We start from the raw sequence: 23,109 nt of genomic DNA, 5'->3' as shown, positions 1-23,109 counted from the left end.
TGAAACAATGAAATAATACTTAGAATCGTGAAAAGAACACTTACTAACAGCACTACTACGCGGCGCAGTAACGATGAATTAGGGAACATTGGATTCTCATTGAAGAGATGTCATCATCATGAAATAAGACATTGTGGCCCTCACCAACTGGAAAGCAGGGTGGATTTACATGTAAAACACTGATCAGTTTTACTAAATAATTCGTCGAATCTCCTTCCGTATCAATTGTAGTCATTTCGTGCGAAATAACTTTGGATTCATATTACATTTTTACCAAGTATTACTTGTCCAACGAAAGACAGAGCACCTGTGGGAATTTTTGCCTCAATTGAGGCAAGACCATCCCCACGTACCGTCCACTGTCCCTTACCAGCATCCGTCGTTACTATGAAGGAAAGACGCGCTTCGTCCGTCGCAAGCAGTGCGCAGGCCTCGTGCATCGGAGCCGCAAGGAGCGCCACACAGTGGGTTTTGATTAAAAATTAAAGAACTATTGATAGAAATGAGGTAGAGCTATGAATTTTTTTTTAAATTAAAGCTGAAACTATGCAGAATATGGGAAAAATAGAGAGATTACGGTACGAACGGTTTTTAACCTTGAGAAAATTCGTTAAACTTGCACAATTTCAAGAAAATGTGGTTTCTCCGTTACCACGGGCGGAAGAAATCTTTTTTAACATGCTATATATTATTTCCCGTAGATTTTTTCACGCTGATTTCAAATCTGGTCTGAAAATTTGTCTACGACCTCTGGTTTTATCAAGAAATCGATTTTTGTAACAAGAAATTAATGAAATCATGTTTTCGTTGATATGATTTCTTGTCGCAAAAATCGATTTCTTGAAAAAACTGGAGGTCATAGACAAATTTTGAGACCAGATTTGAAATCGGCGTGAAATAATCTACGGGAAATGATATATAGCATGTTAAAAAAAAATTTTTCCGTTCGTGGTAACGGAGAAACCAGATTTTCTTGAAGTTGTGCAACTTCAACGAATTTTCTCAAGGTTAAAAACCATTCGTACCGTAATCTCCCTATATCTCCCATATTCTGAAAAGTTTCAGCTTTAATTTAAAAAAAAATTCATCGCTCTACCTCATTTCTATCGAAAGTTCTTTGATTTTGAATTGAGTTAGGTCAAATTTACCCATTGTGCGCTACCGAAAGAAAGCTTGGTGGGGGACGCAGGCGTTTCAGGGGCTCCACCCGTGCCCACGCCTGTCCTATGTCGACCGTTCCCTCCAGAACCTAAGCGCAAGAGTGGGATCCGCAGCCTATAGCGTCAAGACTGGAGTCTCGCAGATCCCCCTGTACTTTATTACCAAAATCTCTGCCATCTTTCGTTGGGCGAATAATACATTCATTTTTGTAGAAATGTGTGCCACCAGTGTCGCCAGATTAGGGGAGTCGACTCGAATCAAAGGGAGCACAGTTACCCCATCTCTGCCACTACCGAATCAGTGACGACGAAGCATGGGGATGCTCACCGCCGGAAAATGGGGGAACAGCGTCGTACAAGGGGAAGGTTAGAGTAGGAGACAAGTCTCAATCGGGTGACATTGGTTGCCACTGTGCTCTTGTGGATCATTATTAATTACAAACCCCTGAGAAACCTTCCACCGACGCATTATAAAAACCATAAAAGTCGAACACTAACGGCTCGCTGCACCTTATCAAGATTATTAATACATTCTTCTGAACGGTGACTGACCTGTTGTACCACGGAGTAGAGTAACTGTAACATAAAATTGATCCTCGTTGAAATTGAAACTTGGAGTTGATGATTCGACCTTACATGATTCTGGGTAAATCATCCGAATAGTCCAGGATTTGTTGCACCACATAGTTTAGGTAGAACATGTAGACCAACTCGGACATGGAGAACAGAAATGACAGTATCATCTCTTCTATGTCGTGTGTCTCGCATATAGCAGTGGATAGCTGAAAATATATATTTCAAGAAATACATGATAACGTATCGTAACGCAGGCCTGTTCAACTCGCGATCCACGAGCCACATTCGACCCGTTGTCTCCAGGAAGTTGGACAAGGCCTGTTCTAATCGATCAAAGGACGGATTGACGTACACGAAAGAAATTGATTGCCAATGAACCGACGGCGAACACCAGCAAAACGGCGTACGAGAATGACAGTGTATCTTTCAGTGACATCAGGAAGCTTTAACAAGAAATAAACATGAGTGGACATCGCGGATATCATTCGATAATAAAAGCTTTCGTTAACTACTAACGTTTTCGCCTCGTTGTGGTACGTCACCGCGTTTGCGAAGCACTGCTTTCTGTAAGCGTCCACGAACTTCCTCGAAATATGGGACGGTCTGTCGCAGACCCCTTTTTCTATGTGGTAACTAAAAATTAGAAATCGTGGTTTCGAAGTGCATTAACCCTCCGTCGTGACCCGTCGCGGCAGCGATACAATGTACAGTTTTATTCCGATATACAGGGTCTGTCCGGAAAGTAATGCGACCCAGAGTTGGGCAGGAATTAATTACATGAGTAATTAATTACATCTTCAATTACATGTGCAAAAGTGGACTATAATTACAATAAGAAAACGGTGAAATGGTCCAAAACATAAAAATTAGTGGTTTAAAAGAACAATTAGACTGAAGTAATTGTTAGACTCAATTACGATTACTGTAATTGTGTTAAGTAATTGTAATTACTTCTTTCACAATTACTGATTGAGCGAAAGTAATTGTAATTCCGATTACAATTACATGTAATTGTAATTGTATTTCTGCAATTCCAAATTACATTTTGCCCAACTCTGATGCGACCACATTTTTTTTTTAAATCTATTGAACATACGAGTACAAACCTTTAAAATTCTTCAAAGTAGGACCCTTGGGCGTCGACACATTTTTTCCAGCGCGATTTCCATGCTTCGTATGCTCCCTGGAAGGCGTTATCTGGAGCCTCTCGTAGTACCCTCGTCGCAGCCTCGTCGAGCACTTCCAACCAAAACTTTTCCGTAGATTACAGGGAAAACAGTAAACGGTACTTCTTAGTTGGATCACAACACCGACTTCTTCTTGTTTCCAAAAATTAAAAATGTGCTAGAAGGATGCCATTTTGAAAGCGTGGAACGCGTCCAAGAGGCTGTGACGAGGGTACTACGAGAGGTTCCAAAAAACGCCTTCCAGGGAGCATACCAAGCATGGAAATCGCGCTGGAAAAAATGTGTCGACGCCCGAGGATCCTACTTTGAAGAAATTTAAAGGTTTGTACCCATGTTTAATAGCTTTTTTTTAAATGTGGTTGCATTAGTTTCCGGACAGACCCTGTAAGACGACGCTGTTGATTTAACCCTTAGTACTCGAATTGTGACTCTGAGGCGTCATTAAAAATTGCTTGTTAGCGTCCAGGTGTTTTAATGCATCCTCATTTGAGTTTGTATAATTTTTCGAACACTGCTATTAATTTACGTATAGAGACTGTGGTTCCACAAATTCCGCGCGGTGTTCTTGGTACAACGATACATTAGTTTTCTGAGGGTAGTCTTTTTTACCTCGCGAGTTCGAACAAGCCGATACCGTGCTGCAGCCACATGATGAACAAGGTTTCCGAAGCCACGTATATAGTTGCAACGAAGAAGAACGTTACATTTTGATGCATTATTATGAGGAAGAAATATTTCTCCTCATCGATCATATAGTCCGTCACGACCGGGAAAGGATCTGTTAGATTCGAGTCCGGGGATGCTGTTACGAGTAGAATATAGGATGAGGTGCGGAACACCACCAGAAGTAGTGCTGACGGATAAATAAATACTGCAACATACACATGATCGTCATATAAAACAATGGGTTTCATCGTAATGAATAAAATCATTCCCTTACTTGCATAAATGGCTCCTTGTTGCTTCCCCAGAATGGCCCGCTTCTCTAAAATTTCCAGCGTATCCTTGTGCGTCGTATTCCACTTGCTCCTTACGTCTTCCATCACGAGCCTAACCTGTGTTCGCAAACATCTTCATTATCCGACGTAATTGTTATCCAATTTCGCTACTAGAGAGAGAGCTGTCCACATTCATCCCACAATTTCTCAATCGCTTTTCCCCAACGTTTATTCAAACAGTATCCTTTAACACTAGGTTTACAGAGGTCTAGAAATAATTATCTCACATTCTTTTATAAACATAACAAGAGTGTGTCTAACCAAATTTACGGCCATTTGCCAATAGTATACAGGGTGAGTCACCTAAGACAAGCCACCTGAATGACTTCTACATTTTTTGAGATAGGAAGGACTGCTTCCGACAAAAGTTGTTTGGTATCTAGGGGCCCATTAGTATCTACATAACTTTTTATCAAGTGGAGGTGCTTAGGAGATTAGAAGGTCAACTTCGTTTTTTTAAATGGAACCACATATTTTTGAACTCCTACGATTGTAGGCCTCTTCGAGACAATTTCAACGATATTGTCATTCAAGGTGATTCAAGGTTGTAAACTTTAAAATTGCTGAAAAACAGAAATTTATCGTAACCTACTGTTAGTTACCATTTTGTTGGAAGTAAGTAAGATTGTAAATACTGTATGCGAGTAATGAGAAGTTAACTAGAAATCATTTGGCACTCACTGTATTGGCCACAAACAAGAAAGTGTTGAACTTCACGATAGAACCCATGGCCATTATTATAAGGGACATGCACTGTAGCACCAAGAACATGTCAGCGTCGTCATGCATGAGCGGCGTGATCTGAAAAAACCGCATTTTATTTTGTTTCGGCAGAAGTCGAAACAGAAAAGTTTTGCACGTTCCTCCTTGAACGTTCGTTCGTCGTGCACAGAGAAGAAATGAATACAAGACTATAAATACAGGGTGACAAGAAATAACGGAGTTAATCATTTCTTATTATAATTCTGTCAAATTGACGAATTTTGAAAAACCAAATTATTAAGAATTTTGGAATGGCCACCCTTTGCGCCGATACAGAGGCTCAAACGTGTCTTGAAATTTTCGGCAATGGGCCGCAGCTTTTCTGGCGTCATTCGGTCCCACTCCTGGTACAGAGATTTTTTCAATGACTCCAAATTTTTATGGGCCGAGCACAGGCCCTGGCCTCCAAAATCGACCACACGCTGTAGTCCATCGGGTGGAGATTCGGTGAGTACGGCGGCCATTCCACAGATGTGATGAAACATGGGAAATGGGCTTTGCACCACTCCTGAGTCGTTTTCGCCCTGTGGGCCGGCGCGGAATCCTGCTGTAACGTCCATTCCGGATCGCCGAGGTGCTGTTGGGCCCAGAGAAGTACGACGGCTTCGAGAAAGTCCCGTCGATACACTTCGTGGTTGATTTTGACCCCTTGACCCACGAAAACCGTAGCAAATCCCATTTTCCAGGTTTCAACACATCTGCGGAATGGCCGCCATACTCACCGTATCTCAACTCTATGAACTCCAGCGTTTGGTCGATTTTGGAGGCCAGGGCCTGTGCTCAGCCCCATAGAAGTTTCGAGTCGCTGGAAAAATCTCTGCGCTGGGTGTAGGACCGAATGACGCCAGAAGAGCTGCGGCCCATAGCCGAAAATTTCAATACACGTTTGGGCCTCTGAATCGGCTCAAAGGGTGGCCACTTCGAAACTTCTTAAATATATGAATACTAACGGTCTATGTTGTGGTTGTTATCATTTGGTTTTTCATAATTCGTCGATTTGACAGAATTATAATAAGAAATGTTTAACTCCGTTATATCTTGTCACCCTGTAAAACCATCTCTATTTAGCCTGTTCATCACGAGTACAGAAATTATTATAACCCTCGTACGCTCCTCAGGCATAGTTGTATAACGAATCCTAGAATAATATTTCACCCTTTCAAAGAAACACATTTTGTAACACAGACAAAAATAAATCTTTAATATATGTGGAAAAGGGTGAATGGATGAATTTTCACCCTGAAGAATGTATGAGGGTTAAGCGAAGTTGAAATTTAGATTGGGACAAACAGATTACAGTAAATCCTCTATAGTCGTAAAAAGTTCGTACACGATGAATTTATATCGGTGTGAACCACTACTAATGCGACGCGGAGAGTCGCAGTCGCCGGCACAGTTCAAAGGCTAGTGCGTCCTCACCAATACATATGTATAAAAATGTTTTTACGAAACTTTCACCAATATATTTGTGGCATTTTTCTGATTAAAATAATATCCAAAACGATACAATCTCAATTGTATTTAGTGGTTTAATTGACGATGAACGTTTCGGGCGCAAGGAAGGACAGCGTATGGGAAAGAGACGCGAAGAGTCGGTCGCGCGCGGTCTCTCTGTACGTAGCTGTCCTTTCCTATTGGGTTGGCAAATAAGTTCGGTTTTTGTGATTTATTCCAGTGTAAAAAACCGAACGAACTGATTTGCCAACCCAATACGTTCGGTTCGGTCCTTGAAGTTCAAAAAAATCGTGTCCCTCAACGAACTTTGCAATCGAACCTCCCCGAGGCTTTTGCGATTACAGCAACTGTACATGCACTAACGATTGACTCCTCGTTACAAAACAACAGTAACTAGTAGAAGTATCGATGACAGATGATTAGAGATTACGAGAATTCGACTTGACGATAAAACAATTATTCTTCTTAGCCTGTTCATCACGAGAAGAGAAATTGAGCGAAGTTGAAATTACATTGGGGGAACATATTAAAAGGTTTTTCAATAAGGACATAACAACTTTAAGTTTAAATAAAACACAAAAAAAATTGAAATATCGGGCTGAAATTTATTTGAGTTGTAGTACACATGTTACAATGATGTGTGGAATTCGATGTCGTTCATATGACCTCCACGGGCACGACGGCAGCAATCGATTCTTTGAATCCAATTTTTAACTACTCTCCCACACATATCAGCCGGAATGTTGGTAATTTCGTGTTCAATATTGTTCCTGAGATCGTCTAACGCCGTTGGATTTTTTCTTGTGGGGTAACCTTAAGTCGAAAGTTTACACCAACCATCCAACGACGTTAGACGATCTCAAGAACACTATTGAACACGAAATTACCAACATGCCGGCTGATATGTGTGGGAGAGTAGTTGAAAATTGGATTCGAAGAATCGATTGCAGCCGTCGTGCCCGTGGCAGTCATATGAACGACATCGAATTCCACACATAATTGTAACATGTGTACTACAACTCTAATAAATTTCAGCCCGATATTTCAATTTTTCTGTGTTTTATTTAAACTTAAAGTTGTTATATGTCCTTATTGAAAAACCTTTTACATGCACTGACGTGTTAGTTGAAGTGGCTATACCTGCACAGTGACGAAATATGTACAAAAGGTATTCACGAGGATAATTTGTACCCGACGATAATTCACATTGACGTACGGCCAGAGCCCTAGGATCGTCATCAGACGTATGCTGAACTTGTAATGCGTATCCACGCCAGCCATCGCGAGCAATGGTTGAAACGCGACTCGTCGACCTCCCGTTGCAGCCAATTTCTACGTTTCCATTTTTTTCTTCGCTTCGGAAAATACTTTCTCGTGCGGTATAGCAAAAAAAAAAAACATTCATAGCAGCGAGACCATTAAGACTGACGTATTCTACGATTACAAAAGTAATTATTCATGCGCGACCGGCGAAAGCGTGAGGTCGATATAACGCTACCACCGCCTCGATAATGTATGCGACTCTATTACGGAAAATTATACGGTTCTACGAAAGGGGACATCTTTTTGAGAATTAGCGTTAATCGTCTGTGTGTTCCGTAGTTTTTTTCTCGCATTTCCTCCGCAACCCCCGATGCGACACAGGACTTTCACATACATCGAAAATCCTCAGTCTTCCGCAGAACGCCAAACATGCAACAAGTAGAACTGACTTCTCGTGGACAGACGATCATAAGTGTTTCGATAGGCGATGCTCGAAGATTCACTGTCGAATAATTTCTCGGAACAATTCACGTGGACGAACCTGTATTCGAATACACGATGCGATTGGTCATTTTAAACAGCGTGTGGAGATTCAATCGGAAACAGAATTTCGCTGAAACATCGAAGAAGGTATGTTGAACAGATAGGCTGAATCTCCATCGATTTTCAGACGGATTGAAACAATCGTATTTAAGTTTCCCCCACTATTTTTGCTGTTACATGAACTTTATGCTGATGTATTATACATTAATATGTTTACTAGATTTTTCTGAAATTTGTCTAATGTTTTTACTGTTTTAAATTGTGCCTACACATTTTTATTATAAATGCATCAAATCCGTTGTCTACGGGTGAACTTTGTAATATCACATCAATACTCTTGTAGAGTTTAGAAAAACGATTCCAGCGACCTCAACAAATACCATTTCGATCATTACAGGGTGACAAGAAATAACGGAGTTAAACATCTCTTATTATAATTCTGTCAAATCGACGAATTTTGAAAAACCAAATGATAACAACCATAACATAGACCTTTAGTATTCATATATTTAAGAAGTTTCGAAGTGGCCACCCTTTGAGCCGATTCAGAGGCTCAAACGTGTTTTGAAATTTTGGCGTCACTCGGTCTCACACCCGGCGCAAAGATTTTTTCAGCGACTCGAAACTTTTATGGGGCTGAGCACAGGCCCTGGCCTCTAAAATCGACCAAACGCTGGAGTTCATAGAGTTGAGATCCGGTGAGTACGGCGGCCATTCCGCAGATGTGATGAAACCTGGAAAATGGGATGTGCTACGGTTTTCGTGAATCAAGGGGTCAAAATCAACCAAGAAGTGTATCGACGGGACATTCTCGCAGCCGTCGTAGTTCTGTGGGCCCAACAGCACCTCAGCGATCCGGAATGGACGTTACAGCAGAATTCCGCGCCGGCCCACAGGGCAAAAACGACTCAGGACTACTCAGGAGTGGTGCAAAGCCCATTTTCCATGTTTCATCACATTTGTGGAATGGCCGCCGTACTCACCGAATCTCAACCCGATGGACTACAGCGTGTGGTCGATTTTGGAGGCCAGGGCCTGTGCTCGGCCCCATAAAAATTTGGAGTCATTGAAAAAATCTCTGTACCAGGAGTGGGACCGAATGACGCCAGAAGAGCTGCGGCCCATTGCCGAAAATTTCAAGACACGTTTGAGCCTCTGTATCGGCGCAAAGGGTGGCCATTTCGAAACTTCTTAAATATATGAATACTAAAAGTCCATGTTATGGTTGTTATTATTTGGTTTTTCAAAATTCGTCAATTTGACAGAATTATAATAAGAAATGATTAACTCCGTTATTTCTTGTCACCCTGTATTATCAATTTTTGTCTGAGAGCATCGAATGTCTAAAGAATTGAATCATCGAAATCTTATTGTAATCGTTGGATTCGCGTTTTCATCCTCTACAGCAGACCTGGGCGACGCTGGCTCAAAAAACACTTGTTGCTGCTACTCATCTGTCGGAGTGGACGTGGTGGGGACTGTCTTACCGAGCAAGAGAAGGAGCAACATGTGTTTATCGAGCTAGCGTCGCCCAGGCCTGCTCTACAGTAACACCCAGGGGTCATTCCATGCCGAATCGATCACTTTTTGCAGGCACCATCGTCGATTTTGTTCTAAATGAAATATGTTGTAGTCCATGATATATTAGGGAGGGTTTAAGTCATCATTTTGCCGGTTTCGAATCTTTTTTAGAAACGGCAGGCGTTCAGTTTTCAATTTTTGCCCATTTCGGCGAAACCGGGCCTCGCTTACGAATTTTCATCTCGGGAACTGTTTGTCCGATTGAGCTACATTTTGTTTTTTGTTTTATTCGGGAAGGATTGACCTATTACAAAATAATTTCTTCAACCTCGAAAATCAACTTTATAATGTCGAAAAATGGAAACGAATTCTTGTTTTACATTTTTTTCGATGAGGGGCCGGAGTGATTTCAATTTTGAAAAAAATATGGTTGTATTACTTGAAGTTTCCCCTTTAAAATGAGCCCTTGAAAAAGATGGTGTAATTAAAATTGGCGTCACATACCACTATCTATCGAACATATCCTCCTCGAGTGCCCAGCCCTTCAGACACAACGACAAGCCCACAACATTCCAACCAATCTGAGTGAATGCCTCAACGCCCAAAAGATTATTACAAGCGTTCTTACTTTCCTCAAAAATAGACCTATACTACAAAATTTAATTATATTTACACTTATGTATTATTGGGATAACAAAAGAATGTACTTATAACTGTATACCAAAAGTGGTCGCTAATGACCTCGATGTTAATGCGACCTTTATAAATAAACAATAGAAAAAAAACAGTTCCCGAGATGAAAATTTGTAAGCGAGGCCCGTTTTCGCCGAAATGGGCAAAAATTGAAAACTGAACGCCTGCCATTTCTAAAAAAAATTCGAAACCGGCAAAATGATGACTTAAACCCCCCCTAATATTTCATGGACTACAACATATTTCATGTAGGACAAAATCGACGATGGTGCCTGCAAAAAGTGATCGACTCGGCATGGAATGACCCCCAGGCAAAACGCAAGATTGTGTTTTAAAAAATACCAATAACCTTGAAATCTAGTTACCATATGACCGTGAGAAAAGATTCGTTCCACTGTTTGTACGCGTCCCTTGAGATCCGTTATTACTTGTGAAAAGACGATTCCACCAGTCCGCGTCGATATCTTGTGCATACATTATTTTGCGTTCTTTTGAATCGATGATTTTGTTTCTCCGAGTCTCTACTGTGTCGAACAGCACACGTATCTAAATGAATAAAAGGGAACCATTATGCGAGCGGAAGTTTCTAATATCATGACGGTAAAGACATTTCGCAGGCTCTTCTGGAATTGTCTATCGATAGAACGACGTCTCGCTCTTGTACTCCTGGAAAATAATCTATTTACAATAACTTATTATTTAGAGTGACTTGCAGTAAGGTTCGCACGCTCTTTAAAACAGGATAGTCTTCTCGAAGGCTGCTATTCGCAACTTTCCTGATCCTTTTTCAGAATTTTGAAGATACGTTTCACGTCGACCGAACGTTTAAAAAATTGAACCATCTAGCAGCACCTGCTATTTGGACAGCTGCTTGCAGACTTGCGATGCTTTTAGCATAACCTCGAAATAAATATTAATGCGAGGAACGCCTATGCAATATAAAATATGGGAGACTGAATTAATACACAGGAGAATGCAAACTAATCAGTTTTTTCCAATGATTCTTTCGCGTGTTCGATCAAAGTAACATCAGCTCGACTTAATTTTATTGATTCAATCCGAAGGAGGAGGAACGACGGGGACCTGTAAAAAGAGAGTTGCATTTGAGGAAGAAGAGGCTGTAGGCCCCCAGATGTTCCATACAGTTAACGCTAAACCTACCGAGCCTTAAAAGTAACTGGTGCATGTTCTCTTATAATAAAAATCTCCTATTGTAATATGTGCTCCACTAAAGATACCTATGCAATCTTTTGTTACGAAATTATTTTTAATATATCACAATCGCAAAATAAAAAATCTGGAACCGGTCATTTTGTCCGGTGATGGTAGGGTTAGTGTTAATAATAACTAGTTTGAGGATTTTTGTGCTGAATATCAAGGTTCGTTGAGGAGTAACGAACGCGAGGAAACAGGATTGTGACTGGGTCGTTTCAACTTACGACCGGAGTGATAAACCAGGTGTCCAGGTATTTTTGTAGTTGTTTTCCCGAACATGATTTTCCTTGATCGAGCCAAGCACCTGGAACAAATAGCGACTTCACTTTTTAAAATCACACCCGCCCGACATTGTCGAAGATGCATCACTGATATTACTGACGTATAATGCACTTGTACATAAATCTACAAAAACTCCGACAAAATTGACGGAAACCTGGACGATCTTCAGACGAAGGTCACAGCTCGGTAGCTAGACAACAACTGAGCCGGCAGGTCTCCGAAATATTTTTTCAAGTGTCCCCTTACTCTGTTGTGCGTTTACTTCGATGCGTATCCTTTGAATAAATAACGCACCAAAACGTCGAGACTCGCGGAAAAACGAAAGACAATTTTCGAAGTGGCCACGACCGAGCAGGATGATTACTAGCTGGCGGTGATCGATCCGTTCGCGACAATAGACTGCACCCCTCGCGAGTTGTTGCGTCGGAATCGCAACAAATTACGGGGTCGAAGTCAAAAGCGGCCTGATTTCTTTTTCACTGGAATGTTACGGCTTTTCTTGAATTCGAACATTGTAGGACACCGATTGCTCCGTTCCCATTATTAGGCAGTCGAAGCTTCCCCAACTTTTCGAACAACAAAGTTCTCTCTGGCAAAAATGTGACGATCGAGGTGGTCGTCCCGGCTGCCTGTCATTCGTCCATCGACGTCACATCGAGCAACTAGCTTCGGAGCTGCAATGGACGACTTTCAAAAGGACGCGAATATTCATCTAAAGATCGTCAAGGTTTTTCTAAATATTGTTGGACTAGGGCCGTACGACGATAGCTGGACTGTCTATGCGAAGAGATTTCTGTACACGTTCACAATTACGGTAGAGTTTGTGTTCCAGGTGTTGATCTCTCAATATTAATCATCTTTCCTCAGGTTCACGGGAATGTGCCTAATTTTGCCAAGTATTGTGAATTGTTATTTACAGTTTCTCGGGTTTTTGGACGAGGAAAGTACTCGGGATAATGTCGTCAATTTCGCCACGAATACGACGTTTTACTTGATCCTGCTGACGAGATACCTGTGTTTCTTGTCAAACATTGCGGACGTAAGCTCAAATTTTCAGGTTTCAATACCTGTTTTACTATTTCAGTCCTAAGTTGAAATAACCCAGTCTAAATTTGGGTCTAACAGGCTAAGAATGGTGCACGCGGCCGCGGCACCACCCACAATTTTTATTGATATTGCGTGGAAAACAATGGTTTTAGGTTGAAAGATAACCCCCTAAAATTTTAAAGCGCTAACCCACCATATAAGGATGATATGAGGGTAAATACCCTTAACTGTATCATTCCTTTTCGCGGTTGTTAATTAAGATATTCAGATTTTTAAAAAACGAAAATAATCGAACTTACCTCCTTCATATCATATCTTTTTTTCACAATTATCATTTGAATTTGAAGAATCATTGCCCTTTCATTGCCAATTCATTCCCCTGTGTATTAATTCAGTCTCCCATATTTTATATTGCATAGGCGTTCCTCGCATTAATATTTATTTCGAGGTTATGCTAAAAGCATCGCAAGTCTGCAAGCAGCTGTCCAAATAACAGGTGCTGCTAGATGGTTCAATTTTTTAAACATTCGGGCGACAAATTTGTGAATCGTAGCTTCAAAATTCTGAAAAAGGATCAGAAAAGTTGCGAATAGCAGCCTTCGAGAGGACTATTCTCTTTTAAAGAGCGTGCGAACCTTACTGCAAGCCACTGTAAATAATAAGTCATTGTAAATAGATTATTTTCAAGGAGTACAAGAGCGAGACGTCGCTATATCGATAGACAATTTCAGAAGAGCCTGCGAAATGTCTTGAGAGCGACAGTATATTAGAAACTTCCGCTCGCATAATGGTTCCCTTTTATTCATTTAGATACGTGTGCTGTTCGACACCGTAGAGACTCAGAGAAACGAAATCACCGATCCGAAAGAACGCAAAATAATGTATGCACAAGATATCGACGCGGACTGGTGGAATCGTCTTTTCACAAGTAATAACGGATCTCAAGAGACGCGTGTAACAGTGGAACGAATCTTTTCTCCAGGTCATATGGTAACTAGATTTCAAGGTCATTGGTATTTTTTAAAACGCAATCTTGCGTTCTGCCTGGGTGTTACTGCCGGGTCGAGGGGGCACACAGTGGGACCTTTCGTCCAAATCGGAGACAAAATCAAAGAACTTTCGATAGAATTGAGGTAGAGCGATGAAATTTTTTAAAATTAAAGCTGAAACTTTGCAGAATATGGGAACATAGGGAGATTATGGTACGAACGTTTTTTAACCTTGAGAAAATTCGATAAACTTGCACAATCTCAAGAACATTGTGGTTTTCTCAACACCACGCGCGGAAAATATTTTTTTTAACATGCGACACATCATTCCTCGTAGATTTTTTCACGCTGATTTCAAATCTGGCTTCAAAATTTGTCTACGACCTCAAGATTTTGCAAGAAATCGATTTTTGTGAACACACAGCTTATGACATTATTTTTTCCTTGAAATGAATTGGGAACTCACTAGTTTGAAGGAATATTGTATTCTCATATATAAAACACATTGAAAATAATCATAAAATAATCATACAGCGTGACTGTAATGCATTACAGACCAGATTTGAAATCAGCGTGAAAAAATCTACGAGAAATGATGTGTCGCATGTTAAAACAATTCTTTTCCGCGCGTAGTATTGGAAAAACCACAATTTTCTTGAAATTGTGCGAGTGTAACGAATTCTTTCAAGGTTAAAAAACGTTCGTACCAAAATCTCCATAATTGTTCCATATTCTGCAAAGTTTCAGCTTTCATTTTAAAAAAATTTCATCGCTCTATCTCATTTCTATCGAAAGTTCTTTGATTTTGACACAGATTTTGTCGGTCTGTCCCATAGTGGGGCGTAGCCTTCGAAACTCGCGAGTATGTAAATCCGAGCGCTGCTGTAGAGCATGGAAATGCGAGTCCAACGATTATAATAACTAGACCGCGGATCTCTGTGCAAAACAAAAAATGTTTGCATTAATCTCAGGACACAGGAGTCAAATAAAAATTGTATTCTTCCTTTAATTATCCTATTAAGCTGAAACTGATACTTTGACGTCCTTAAATATTTTTGACATGTCCACTGCTTGAAATTACATGTATCCATTTGTGTCAGAAATGCATAAAATACGCAGTTTGATAATAACATTTCGCTGATTCACTCTTTTCCGACATTTGTGTCTGAATCGTATGGCATTCGATGCTTGCGGAGACAAATAGCATAATGAGCGAAATGGTATGGTTGTTTAGGTCGCTGGATTCGTCTTTCCAGAGTCTACAAGAGTATTGATGAAACGTTACAAGGTTGCATTAAAAAGCATACCGATGGCCTTGTTAACCTTGTCGAAAGATGACCTCGAGGAATCATCCTTTCCGTTGGTATAGGTATTATTTATTTCTATTCTTAAACCGTGCCTACTCCGTTACAGTCGTTGTCTTTCTGAATGCGGGTTGCCTGACGTCATATAACCTGCTGGGGATCTATTTCCCCAGCAACTGGGCGCCCGGCGTTAAACTGTACTATTTTCCGAAGAACCCTAAGCTTTCTTGCTTGATGCTGTTGCACATGCTCGCTTGTGCCATTTTGCCATGCTCCGCCATCTTAGGAAGCGACGGCACAACGTTTATCACCATGCTGCACGCAGCCGGATTATTTCGGATCACCAAGTAAGACGCGTTCGAAAACACATCGCGTCACCATATTAGTCTCCAATTAGTAACTAACAACTGTCACTGTTATTACATACGACAGGCATCGTTGTGACGTCGCGTTCGATAAATCGGAAGATCTACCTCCCGTCGAGAGACAAGAAGTAGAGACTCGGAACATACTCGGTATCGTGAAGTTGCATCAACAAGGAGCGGAGTAGGTATACAATATTTCTTCTCGTTTCTGAAACGTATCGTATAATACCTTTTCATAAAATCAGGTTCATCAAATTCATATACGCAACTTGTTGGAAGATGTATTTCTCGACGCAAGGCCCGATAGTGGTAGCTGCGAGTCTGTGTATGGCCCGCGTAAGTATGAACACTAGGGATGTGCGAGCCGCCCGATTTTCGGGTCAAAGAGAGCCGGGCGGGCTTCATGACACATCGGGCGGCCCGAAAGTCTCGGGTAAAATCTCTTGGGAAAATCTCGGGCCCGAATCTGCGACCCGACCCGAACCCGAATATCCGACGACCCGCACATGCCTGATGAACACCGTAAAGTCGCGATCTAGCGGTGGGATCTCCTTTGCGCGTCAGGACGCAGCGTTTTGTTAACCCAATGCCTTTTATACTCCATTTGTCATACTTCATCAGAACTGCGTCTAGACGCGGGCCACTGACACATCGGCTCGATGTGTCATTAAGTATCGCGCACCCAAATCGAGCCAGCCCGGCTCTCTTCGACCCGACCCACAGTGGGCCCAAACGCCAATCTAGCTGATAAAAAATCATACTGATCAAACGCAGCTTCCTATTGCAACTTCATTCTTTAAATTTATGGTAATTTGGACCACAAACAAATTTTTTAAAACTTTTTATAGTCATTTACATCAATGATAGGAGCATTTCCGCGGAAATTAAAGTTACTAGCGTTTTTAGTCACAAAATGAACTGAAACCGACACTAAAATAAAAACCTCATATATTTACAGACATACACACTTGATTAGATAGACTTATTTACACTTCTAGTTATACATACATCGTTTCAGTTTTGTACACACATCCATGAACTGAATACACACCTACACTATAGGAGAGATACTGACGTTCTCTGGACAGGGAAATATAGCCATTTTTCCCAAAAATTCGTGTTTATTACGGGAAACCCTTACGACCGAGACCGATTCCTCAAAACCGTGATTGAGAGTTCGCGGCCGCAGCCGAGGAGATCGCGCCAGTTACTTGACTTGCACAGAAAACCGAAAGTCTTGGATTCTAAAAACATTTATAATAACCAGAATCCTGTTCAGAGTTTTCATCGATTACTGAGTGTTCGTCTATCGCCGTGTGGGCACACAGTTATCAATGCTTGTCATATTTACTCGTGCAATTTTTACTCTAATCCTGTCAATTTTCAGAATATTAAAAAAAAATCTTTCACAAAACATTCTTCATATCAGATACAATTAAGTAAGTAATATAAGGTATCAGTCTTTTAAATCTCATACAGCTATCCTATTCGTTTATGTGCTGTCACAAGAAAACATAAAATTCCGTTTTACACTAGAAGTATTAATTTTATGACCTACATTGATTAAACATTTTCTACTCCTCTCAGTCAGTACTATGAACCACAAAAATCTTAAACCCTCTTTATGAGTGATCGCAAACTGTTCACAAACTTTAAAGTTAAACAATCTCTGGCAAATTCTGGCTGCTGATTTTTACAAGAATTAAAGAACAGAGTCTACATTACGAAATCAAACAGGAAATTCGACGAATACGCGTAAATTTGGTTACTTACATTCGAAAAACTGAAATGCACCAAGTAAAAAATTGTCTACCTTTGAACACGGGTATTTGGAAAATTCATTAACTTCTGCAAATTCTGTAATTACAGAATGAAAGTACGTACTTTCTTCTGCAAAACCCATGAAAGGCAAAATATTCGCATTTAATATATTAACGTTTACCAGTAGCAAAAGCACTGACCGTTCTGGGGGACTCTTAAAGGCCGCAGCGACTATATGTAGACTTCTGCGTAAATATTACCCTATATAAAAAATCTTCAGAGCAAAACAGAATATAATTTAAAGATCTACAGGGATTTAAGAATGGAAACAAATAGAAAAGTAAGTAATAGTATGTGATTGAAAATACGACTTTTTATCAGCTAGATTGGCGTTTGGGCCCACTGTGTGCCTCTGCCACGGACCGGTAACGCGTTATAGCGTCGTGGAAGGGGAAGGGTAGAGTGGGAGGCAAGTCTCGGGGTCTCTTCTTCCCAGGCCCGAACGTTAGGACGTGTAAACTCACACGCAGGAGGTTTAAGCTCAGAGAGGCCATCACCAGCACAAGAAGAAAGAAATAGCCCGTCAGAATCGAGTCGCCCACCAGCTGTTTATACCTTTGTACCGTTAAACAAAGGAACAATACACAATTTGCAAACTCAGCCCTCGCAGCAACATTCACGGATACTAACCGAAGAGCACGCTCGTGGACTATCGCGACGTCAATTATCTTTGCGATAGTCGCTCTATCCTTCTTCGGAGTGATAACGTCCATTTCGTCGTCGTCGAAAGCCTTTCGTATGCGGTGGCTGTTTGCTATTGGCGTTTGGGCGCACTGTGCGACCCGGCGATTCGGGCGCCTGAAAATCGGACGGCCCGCACATCCCTAGTCGACAAACGTACGGCTCTGCGTCTGGACAGTCTGGACTGCATCGGAAGCAGTGGCTCAAAAACGCTTGCGTTTTGGTCTGGCGCAACATTCAGAGGTCTCGAAGCGTATTTGAGTTTGGGCGATACTCTTTCGTTTTTCTTCGGAAGTGAAGAACAAGGAAAGACATACCAAATCGCGTCCCAAACTTGTGCGTCCAAAGGCACAGCAGAGAGCTGCGACGAATGGAGTATGGATAACAAAACGCTGCGTCCAGACGCGCAAAGGGCGCGACGGAGCTTCCCGATCTAAGCCTGGTCGAATAAATCTGCAGGCGTACGATTACATAAAGTTGCAGCCGTCATTGGAGAACCGGGAATTGTTAGTGCACCTAACCTTGGTACCGTTGATCCTGTTCTACAGCTACATTATAAATAATATTTGTCAGATGTGTCTCGACACCAGCGGCGACGTCTTCTGGTCATTGTAAGTAGATGATGAACAGATGATCATAGGTATCTGAACGTTCGTTGTCTTCTAGATCCGATGCTCCATGGTACAAGGGAACGATCGCGTCACAGAAAATGACGTTGTTCCTTCTGCAACATTGCAAACCGATTGGTTTCACTTTTGCCGGCGGCTACCAAGCGAACCTCGAAGGATTTAGCGTGGTAACAGTGTCGTTTACCTATGTAAAGATCGAATTCTACGGTGAATAAATACGAATCGGTCTTTGCAGAACATCAAGCTAGCTTTCTCTTACTTCACGGTCATCGCTTCGATGTAGACAAGATCAGTTGACGTTATGCACAGAGTCGCCAGCAGAAGTCACGTGACGTTCTGACGCGTGCAGTCACGTGACTAAACCGATGGAAGGGGAACCGCGAAGTGGGAAGACTCAACCTTGCGACTCTGATTACGCAGTGCCACTTTGTATAAAGTAATCGATTGTTCAGTGCAACTGCAACGTGTCACACACACACACACACGCCACTGTACGTATCTACTAGTGATTAAGATAGGACACTTACACTATCACTATTCTACAAGAAGACTCTGTGCAAATATCAATTCTCCAACTCACGTCCTGTTAATAAAAGAATATTCATAGAAAATCAAGTTTCAAGGAGGACAGAATTTCTTCGCGTCCTCAGCTTTTCACCTGCTAGATCATGCACTTTTACCGTGTGATCTCCAGCTTCCCTTCCAGCTCGAACCTTTATCTTCGCAATCTCCCTTAACATCCATCTTTTTTCACTTCCCGGCCAATCATATCTCATTTCGCACGGATGATTTCTTCTCTCTCTCTCTCTCTCGTAATCCCCTTTCTCTTAATCCTTCCCGTTTCTTCCTTATCTTGGTAATTCCAACGTTGTAATTCCAACCATAATTCCTCTGCTATCTCCCCTGCCCATCGCGTAGGTTCCTGCTGCGAAACTACACCGTTCAACGGCAAAGTGTCTTCACGATTAAACAACAAAGTCGATCAGCAACAGTGCCGAATATTCTGTTGAAAGACGAACAAAGTTCTTGTGAAAGTTTCTATGAAGAAACGTTTTTATTTCTACATGTTGTAACGTTATCTCGTACAGTGCCCAGAAAAGTCACGCGAAACCAGAGAGCAACTGATTCGATAATAGAAGAATAGAATAGAAAAGACTATATTTATTTTTGTAATAAATTTTCGTAACCTAGTAGACGAAGTTAAATTTACTTAATATAAAAAAGAGACGTGGCAGTCGAAATGTTAATCAAAATTCGGAGCTGATCGTTCGATTGTCGATCGTTGCAGCGAGTTGCCCAAAAGGACTCGTTAGTCCGAACGGAATAATTTACAGATTAATTACGCCAACTACGATTTAATATTATGTCAGAAGGATCATCGTCGGTGGATCAAGTCACTCGCGAGACATTATTGTCATCTGTTACACGGCGATTCACCAAATGATCCACTGAGATGATGCGAAGCTCATTTCGTTGCTACGGAAAATCCTGTAACAAATTATTTCGCAATTATTAGGAAAGAAACAAAATAATTTACAATCGCCAAGTCGACACTTACTAACGGTTTTACTACTCGGCCCAGTATCTCAGCATTAGGAATCGTTGCATTCTCACTGAAGAGACGTCATCATCATAAAATAAGACATTGTGGCCCTCACCAGCTGGAAATGTTACACCTTTTGTAGGACACCCTATATATTTTCTTCGATATTCTAATAGAGCATGAAGAGACGAATCCAACGAGTACCATGACCATACCATTACGATCATTCGTTCTCGAGATATGCTTGTTCGAGAGGTGAGGTGTCGGTTAGGCTCTTTTAGGTACTCAGCCTTCGGACAGGAATATCTCGAGATTCAATGATCGTAATGGTTTAGTCATGGTACTCGTTGGACTCGTCTTTTCATGCTCTACAAGACTATCGTAGAAGGAGAAGCTCTTATGGATGATTAATAATTACAAACCCCTGCGAAGCCTTCTATCGACGCATTATAAAAACCATAGAAGTCGAATACGATCGGCTCGTTGCACCTTAACAAGATGAGCAGTAGATTTTTCTGAATGGCAACTGACATTTGGTACCACGGAGTAGAGTATCTGTAACACGAATGAAATTGGTGTCTTCGTGTTTAGAGAACCGATGTCCGAGATACAATTTATGATTTTTACACGATCGTAGCGAATTCCTCCGCATAGTCCAGAAGCTGTTGCACCACATAGTTGAGATAGAACATGTACACTAACTCGGAAATGGAAAACAACGAGGCCAGCAACACCTCTTCCACATTGTGAGTCACGCAGACGGCAAAAGATAGCTGTAAGGTGTACGTATTTGGAGAAATGGACGACAATAATTGTTACAATCGATGCTGCGGTAGATCGACTTACACGGAAGAAATTGATGCTCAACGAGATGACAGCGAACACCAGGAGAACGGAGTACGAGAACGAGAAAGAGTCCTTCAGGTTCATCGCGAAGCTTTGAAAACCACCAATGAACGTTAGTACAGGTTTTTCATTCGAAATTGGTGCTTTTGTAAATTATGTACACTCTTGCACTCGAAATTCAATTCAATTCAATTTTTCAAGTCTTGTACACCATTTCACTACGTTTTTATTAGCTTGCTTTCTTGTCTGTCTGTCTGTCTGTCTGTACAAGGTATACATCGGTACAAATTTTGCAATTGATTTTAAACTAACTTCCCGATGAGCTAGAGATTTGAAATTTTAAACATAGCTCAGAACTGGATGACAATGCAATATTTTTTTTAAAAATTGTATAAAAGCCTATGCGTTTAGGAGATATAAACTATTAAAAATTTGACCGTTACACCTCCCCGCGCGACGCTCGGTACATACTAAATTCTGACGGTCCGATCGTGTCGGATAGTGGAGAAACGGGCCCAGTGTGGCTCACGGGCCGCGAGTTGGACAGATCTGCTATAGGTTATCATTTCTTCATGGTCGTCGCACATGATTCGACGAATACTAACATTTTTGCCTCATTGTGGTAGCCAACTGAGGTCGCCAAACACTTCTTTCTGTAAACTTCCATGACCTCCTTCGAGACCTCCTTGTAGAACGGTCCCTCGGAAATCCCTTTCTCGATGTAGTAGCTACAAACCATAGCAAAATCTGTAGACTATAATAATATTTCGTGATCTCGAGAAGCTTCGTGACATTTGCATTCCAAAATCGTCGACCATTCATTGAAAAAATTTCAATTAATCGTTTAAAGAACGCCGTAATAATGACAATTCTCAGGCTGATGGGTCATTCCATGCCGAATCGATCACTTTTTGCAGGCACCATCGTCGATTTTGTTCTAAATGAAATATGTTGTAGTCCATGAGAAATTAGGGGGGGGGGGTTAAGTCATCATTTTGCCGATTTCGAATTTTTTAATAAACTTTTATCATGACTTCATTTATATAGATATTAGTTTTTATACGAGTTTTACATATTTCTTACCATAAACTCTCCTTATCCCTCCCCGAGGGATAATTTCTTCTTCCCCTAATTTCTCATGGACTACAACATATTTCATTTAGAACAAAATCGACGATGGTGCCTGCAAAAAGTGACCGATTCGGCATGGAATGACCCTGATACTAAAATTAATACTGATACTGATATTAACTCCCGAGTAGGGTAGTTCTGTTACCTTCCGAGTTCGAACAAGGCCATGCTGTGCTGCAGCCACATGATGAACAGGGTCTCCGTAGCCACGTAAATCGTTGCGACGAAGAAGAACGCGAAAGTTTGGTGGATTATTATAGGGAGGTAATATTTCTCTCCGTCGACCAAATAGTCCGTGACCAGCGGGAAGGGATCGGTTTGATTCGAGGTGGCGGGTGCTGTTACGACCAATGCATACGATGAGATGCGGAATAGCATCGCGAAAAATGCTGACGGGTAAATAAATACTGCAACATACACATGATAGCGACAGAAAACGCTTTTATCGGTTTCATTCGTAACGCATTTCCTTACTCGCATAAATAGCACCTTGTTCCTTGCCCAAAATGGCCCGCCTCGTTAAAATATCCAACGTATCCTGGTGCGTTGTGTTCCACCTATCCTTTACGGTGTCCATTATCGATTTAATCTGTAGTCGCAATCATCTTTACTGTCCGATCCGAATCGACGCGATCAACTGTGCCCATAATTATGAAAGTGGTCCAAGCAGTGGCGCACCCAAGGGGGAGCCAGGAGGCCAAATCTCCCACCAAGAAAAAGATGTTTAGCTTCCAAAATTAAAATCGCGGAATAGCCCTGGGTACCGTTGACAGATATTTTGGCTAAAAAAAGGTCATCACGTAAAACCTAGGGCTAGGTTCAACTCTATATGATAGTGAGATTATATGTGTAGTCCCGTTTCCCCCGCATAAGATCTTAGGGGCTGCAGAGTCACTCACTACCCCTCCAGCTGTTATCTATGGGGGGAGGGGTGCGTAAAGGCATTTCCCCACCGCCCTTAAAAAAAAGAAGGGCTGGGTTCAACTCGCCCCCCCCCCCCAAGATTACATCCTGGGTGCGCCACTGGGTCCAAGTCATCTGTTTCTTGTTTCCAGATATTTCAAGGATTGCATTCGAATAGATTAAAAAATAATTTTT

General features: G+C 41.4%; 4 protein-coding genes across 6 annotated transcripts in view; 2 read left to right on the top strand and 2 right to left on the bottom strand.

The window, feature by feature from the left end:
- Positions 1 to 23,109, top strand: part of Alpha-man-ia (alpha-Mannosidase class I a) — a 679,808-nt gene that overhangs the window by 621,145 nt on the left and 35,554 nt on the right. The gene's annotated exons all lie outside the window — the stretch shown is intronic.
- LOC143212913 (uncharacterized) lies at positions 1,793 to 7,419 on the bottom strand. The gene is made up of 7 exons (XM_076432227.1): positions 7,330 to 7,419; positions 4,603 to 4,722; positions 3,864 to 3,978; positions 3,533 to 3,794; positions 2,253 to 2,369; positions 2,089 to 2,179; positions 1,793 to 1,942 (listed from the first exon to the last, which is right to left on the bottom strand). The coding sequence occupies exons 1-7, from the start codon at positions 7,417 to 7,419 to the stop codon at positions 1,793 to 1,795; spliced, it is 945 nt and encodes a 314-aa protein (XP_076288342.1).
- LOC143212638 (uncharacterized) lies at positions 3,191 to 21,835 on the top strand. Of its 2 annotated transcripts, none has more exons than XM_076431609.1 (6): positions 3,191 to 8,031; positions 15,105 to 15,342; positions 15,428 to 15,541; positions 15,606 to 15,696; positions 18,322 to 18,473; positions 18,529 to 21,835. In XM_076431609.1, exons 2-6 carry the CDS (start codon positions 15,230 to 15,232, stop codon positions 18,704 to 18,706), a joined length of 648 nt encoding a protein of 215 aa, XP_076287724.1. In that variant the 5' UTR covers positions 3,191 to 8,031; positions 15,105 to 15,229; the 3' UTR covers positions 18,707 to 21,835. The 2 variants fall into 2 exon arrangements, with proteins under 2 accessions (XP_076287724.1, XP_076287723.1); XM_076431608.1 differs by having other exon boundaries at positions 6,969 to 15,342; positions 18,529 to 18,658; positions 18,727 to 21,835.
- Positions 20,442 to 22,695, bottom strand: LOC143212912 (uncharacterized). Its single transcript, XM_076432226.1, has 3 exons — positions 22,157 to 22,695; positions 21,466 to 21,608; positions 20,442 to 21,023 (listed from the first exon to the last, which is right to left on the bottom strand). The coding sequence occupies exons 1-3, from the start codon at positions 22,489 to 22,491 to the stop codon at positions 20,482 to 20,484; spliced, it is 1,020 nt and encodes a 339-aa protein (XP_076288341.1). The 5' UTR covers positions 22,492 to 22,695; the 3' UTR covers positions 20,442 to 20,481.

This window comes from Lasioglossum baleicum, chromosome 10, assembly GCF_051020765.1.
Source record: "Lasioglossum baleicum chromosome 10, iyLasBale1, whole genome shotgun sequence".
Taxonomy (NCBI): Eukaryota; Metazoa; Arthropoda; class Insecta; order Hymenoptera; family Halictidae; genus Lasioglossum; species Lasioglossum baleicum.
This window is presented reverse-complemented; position numbering and strand designations above follow the sequence as displayed.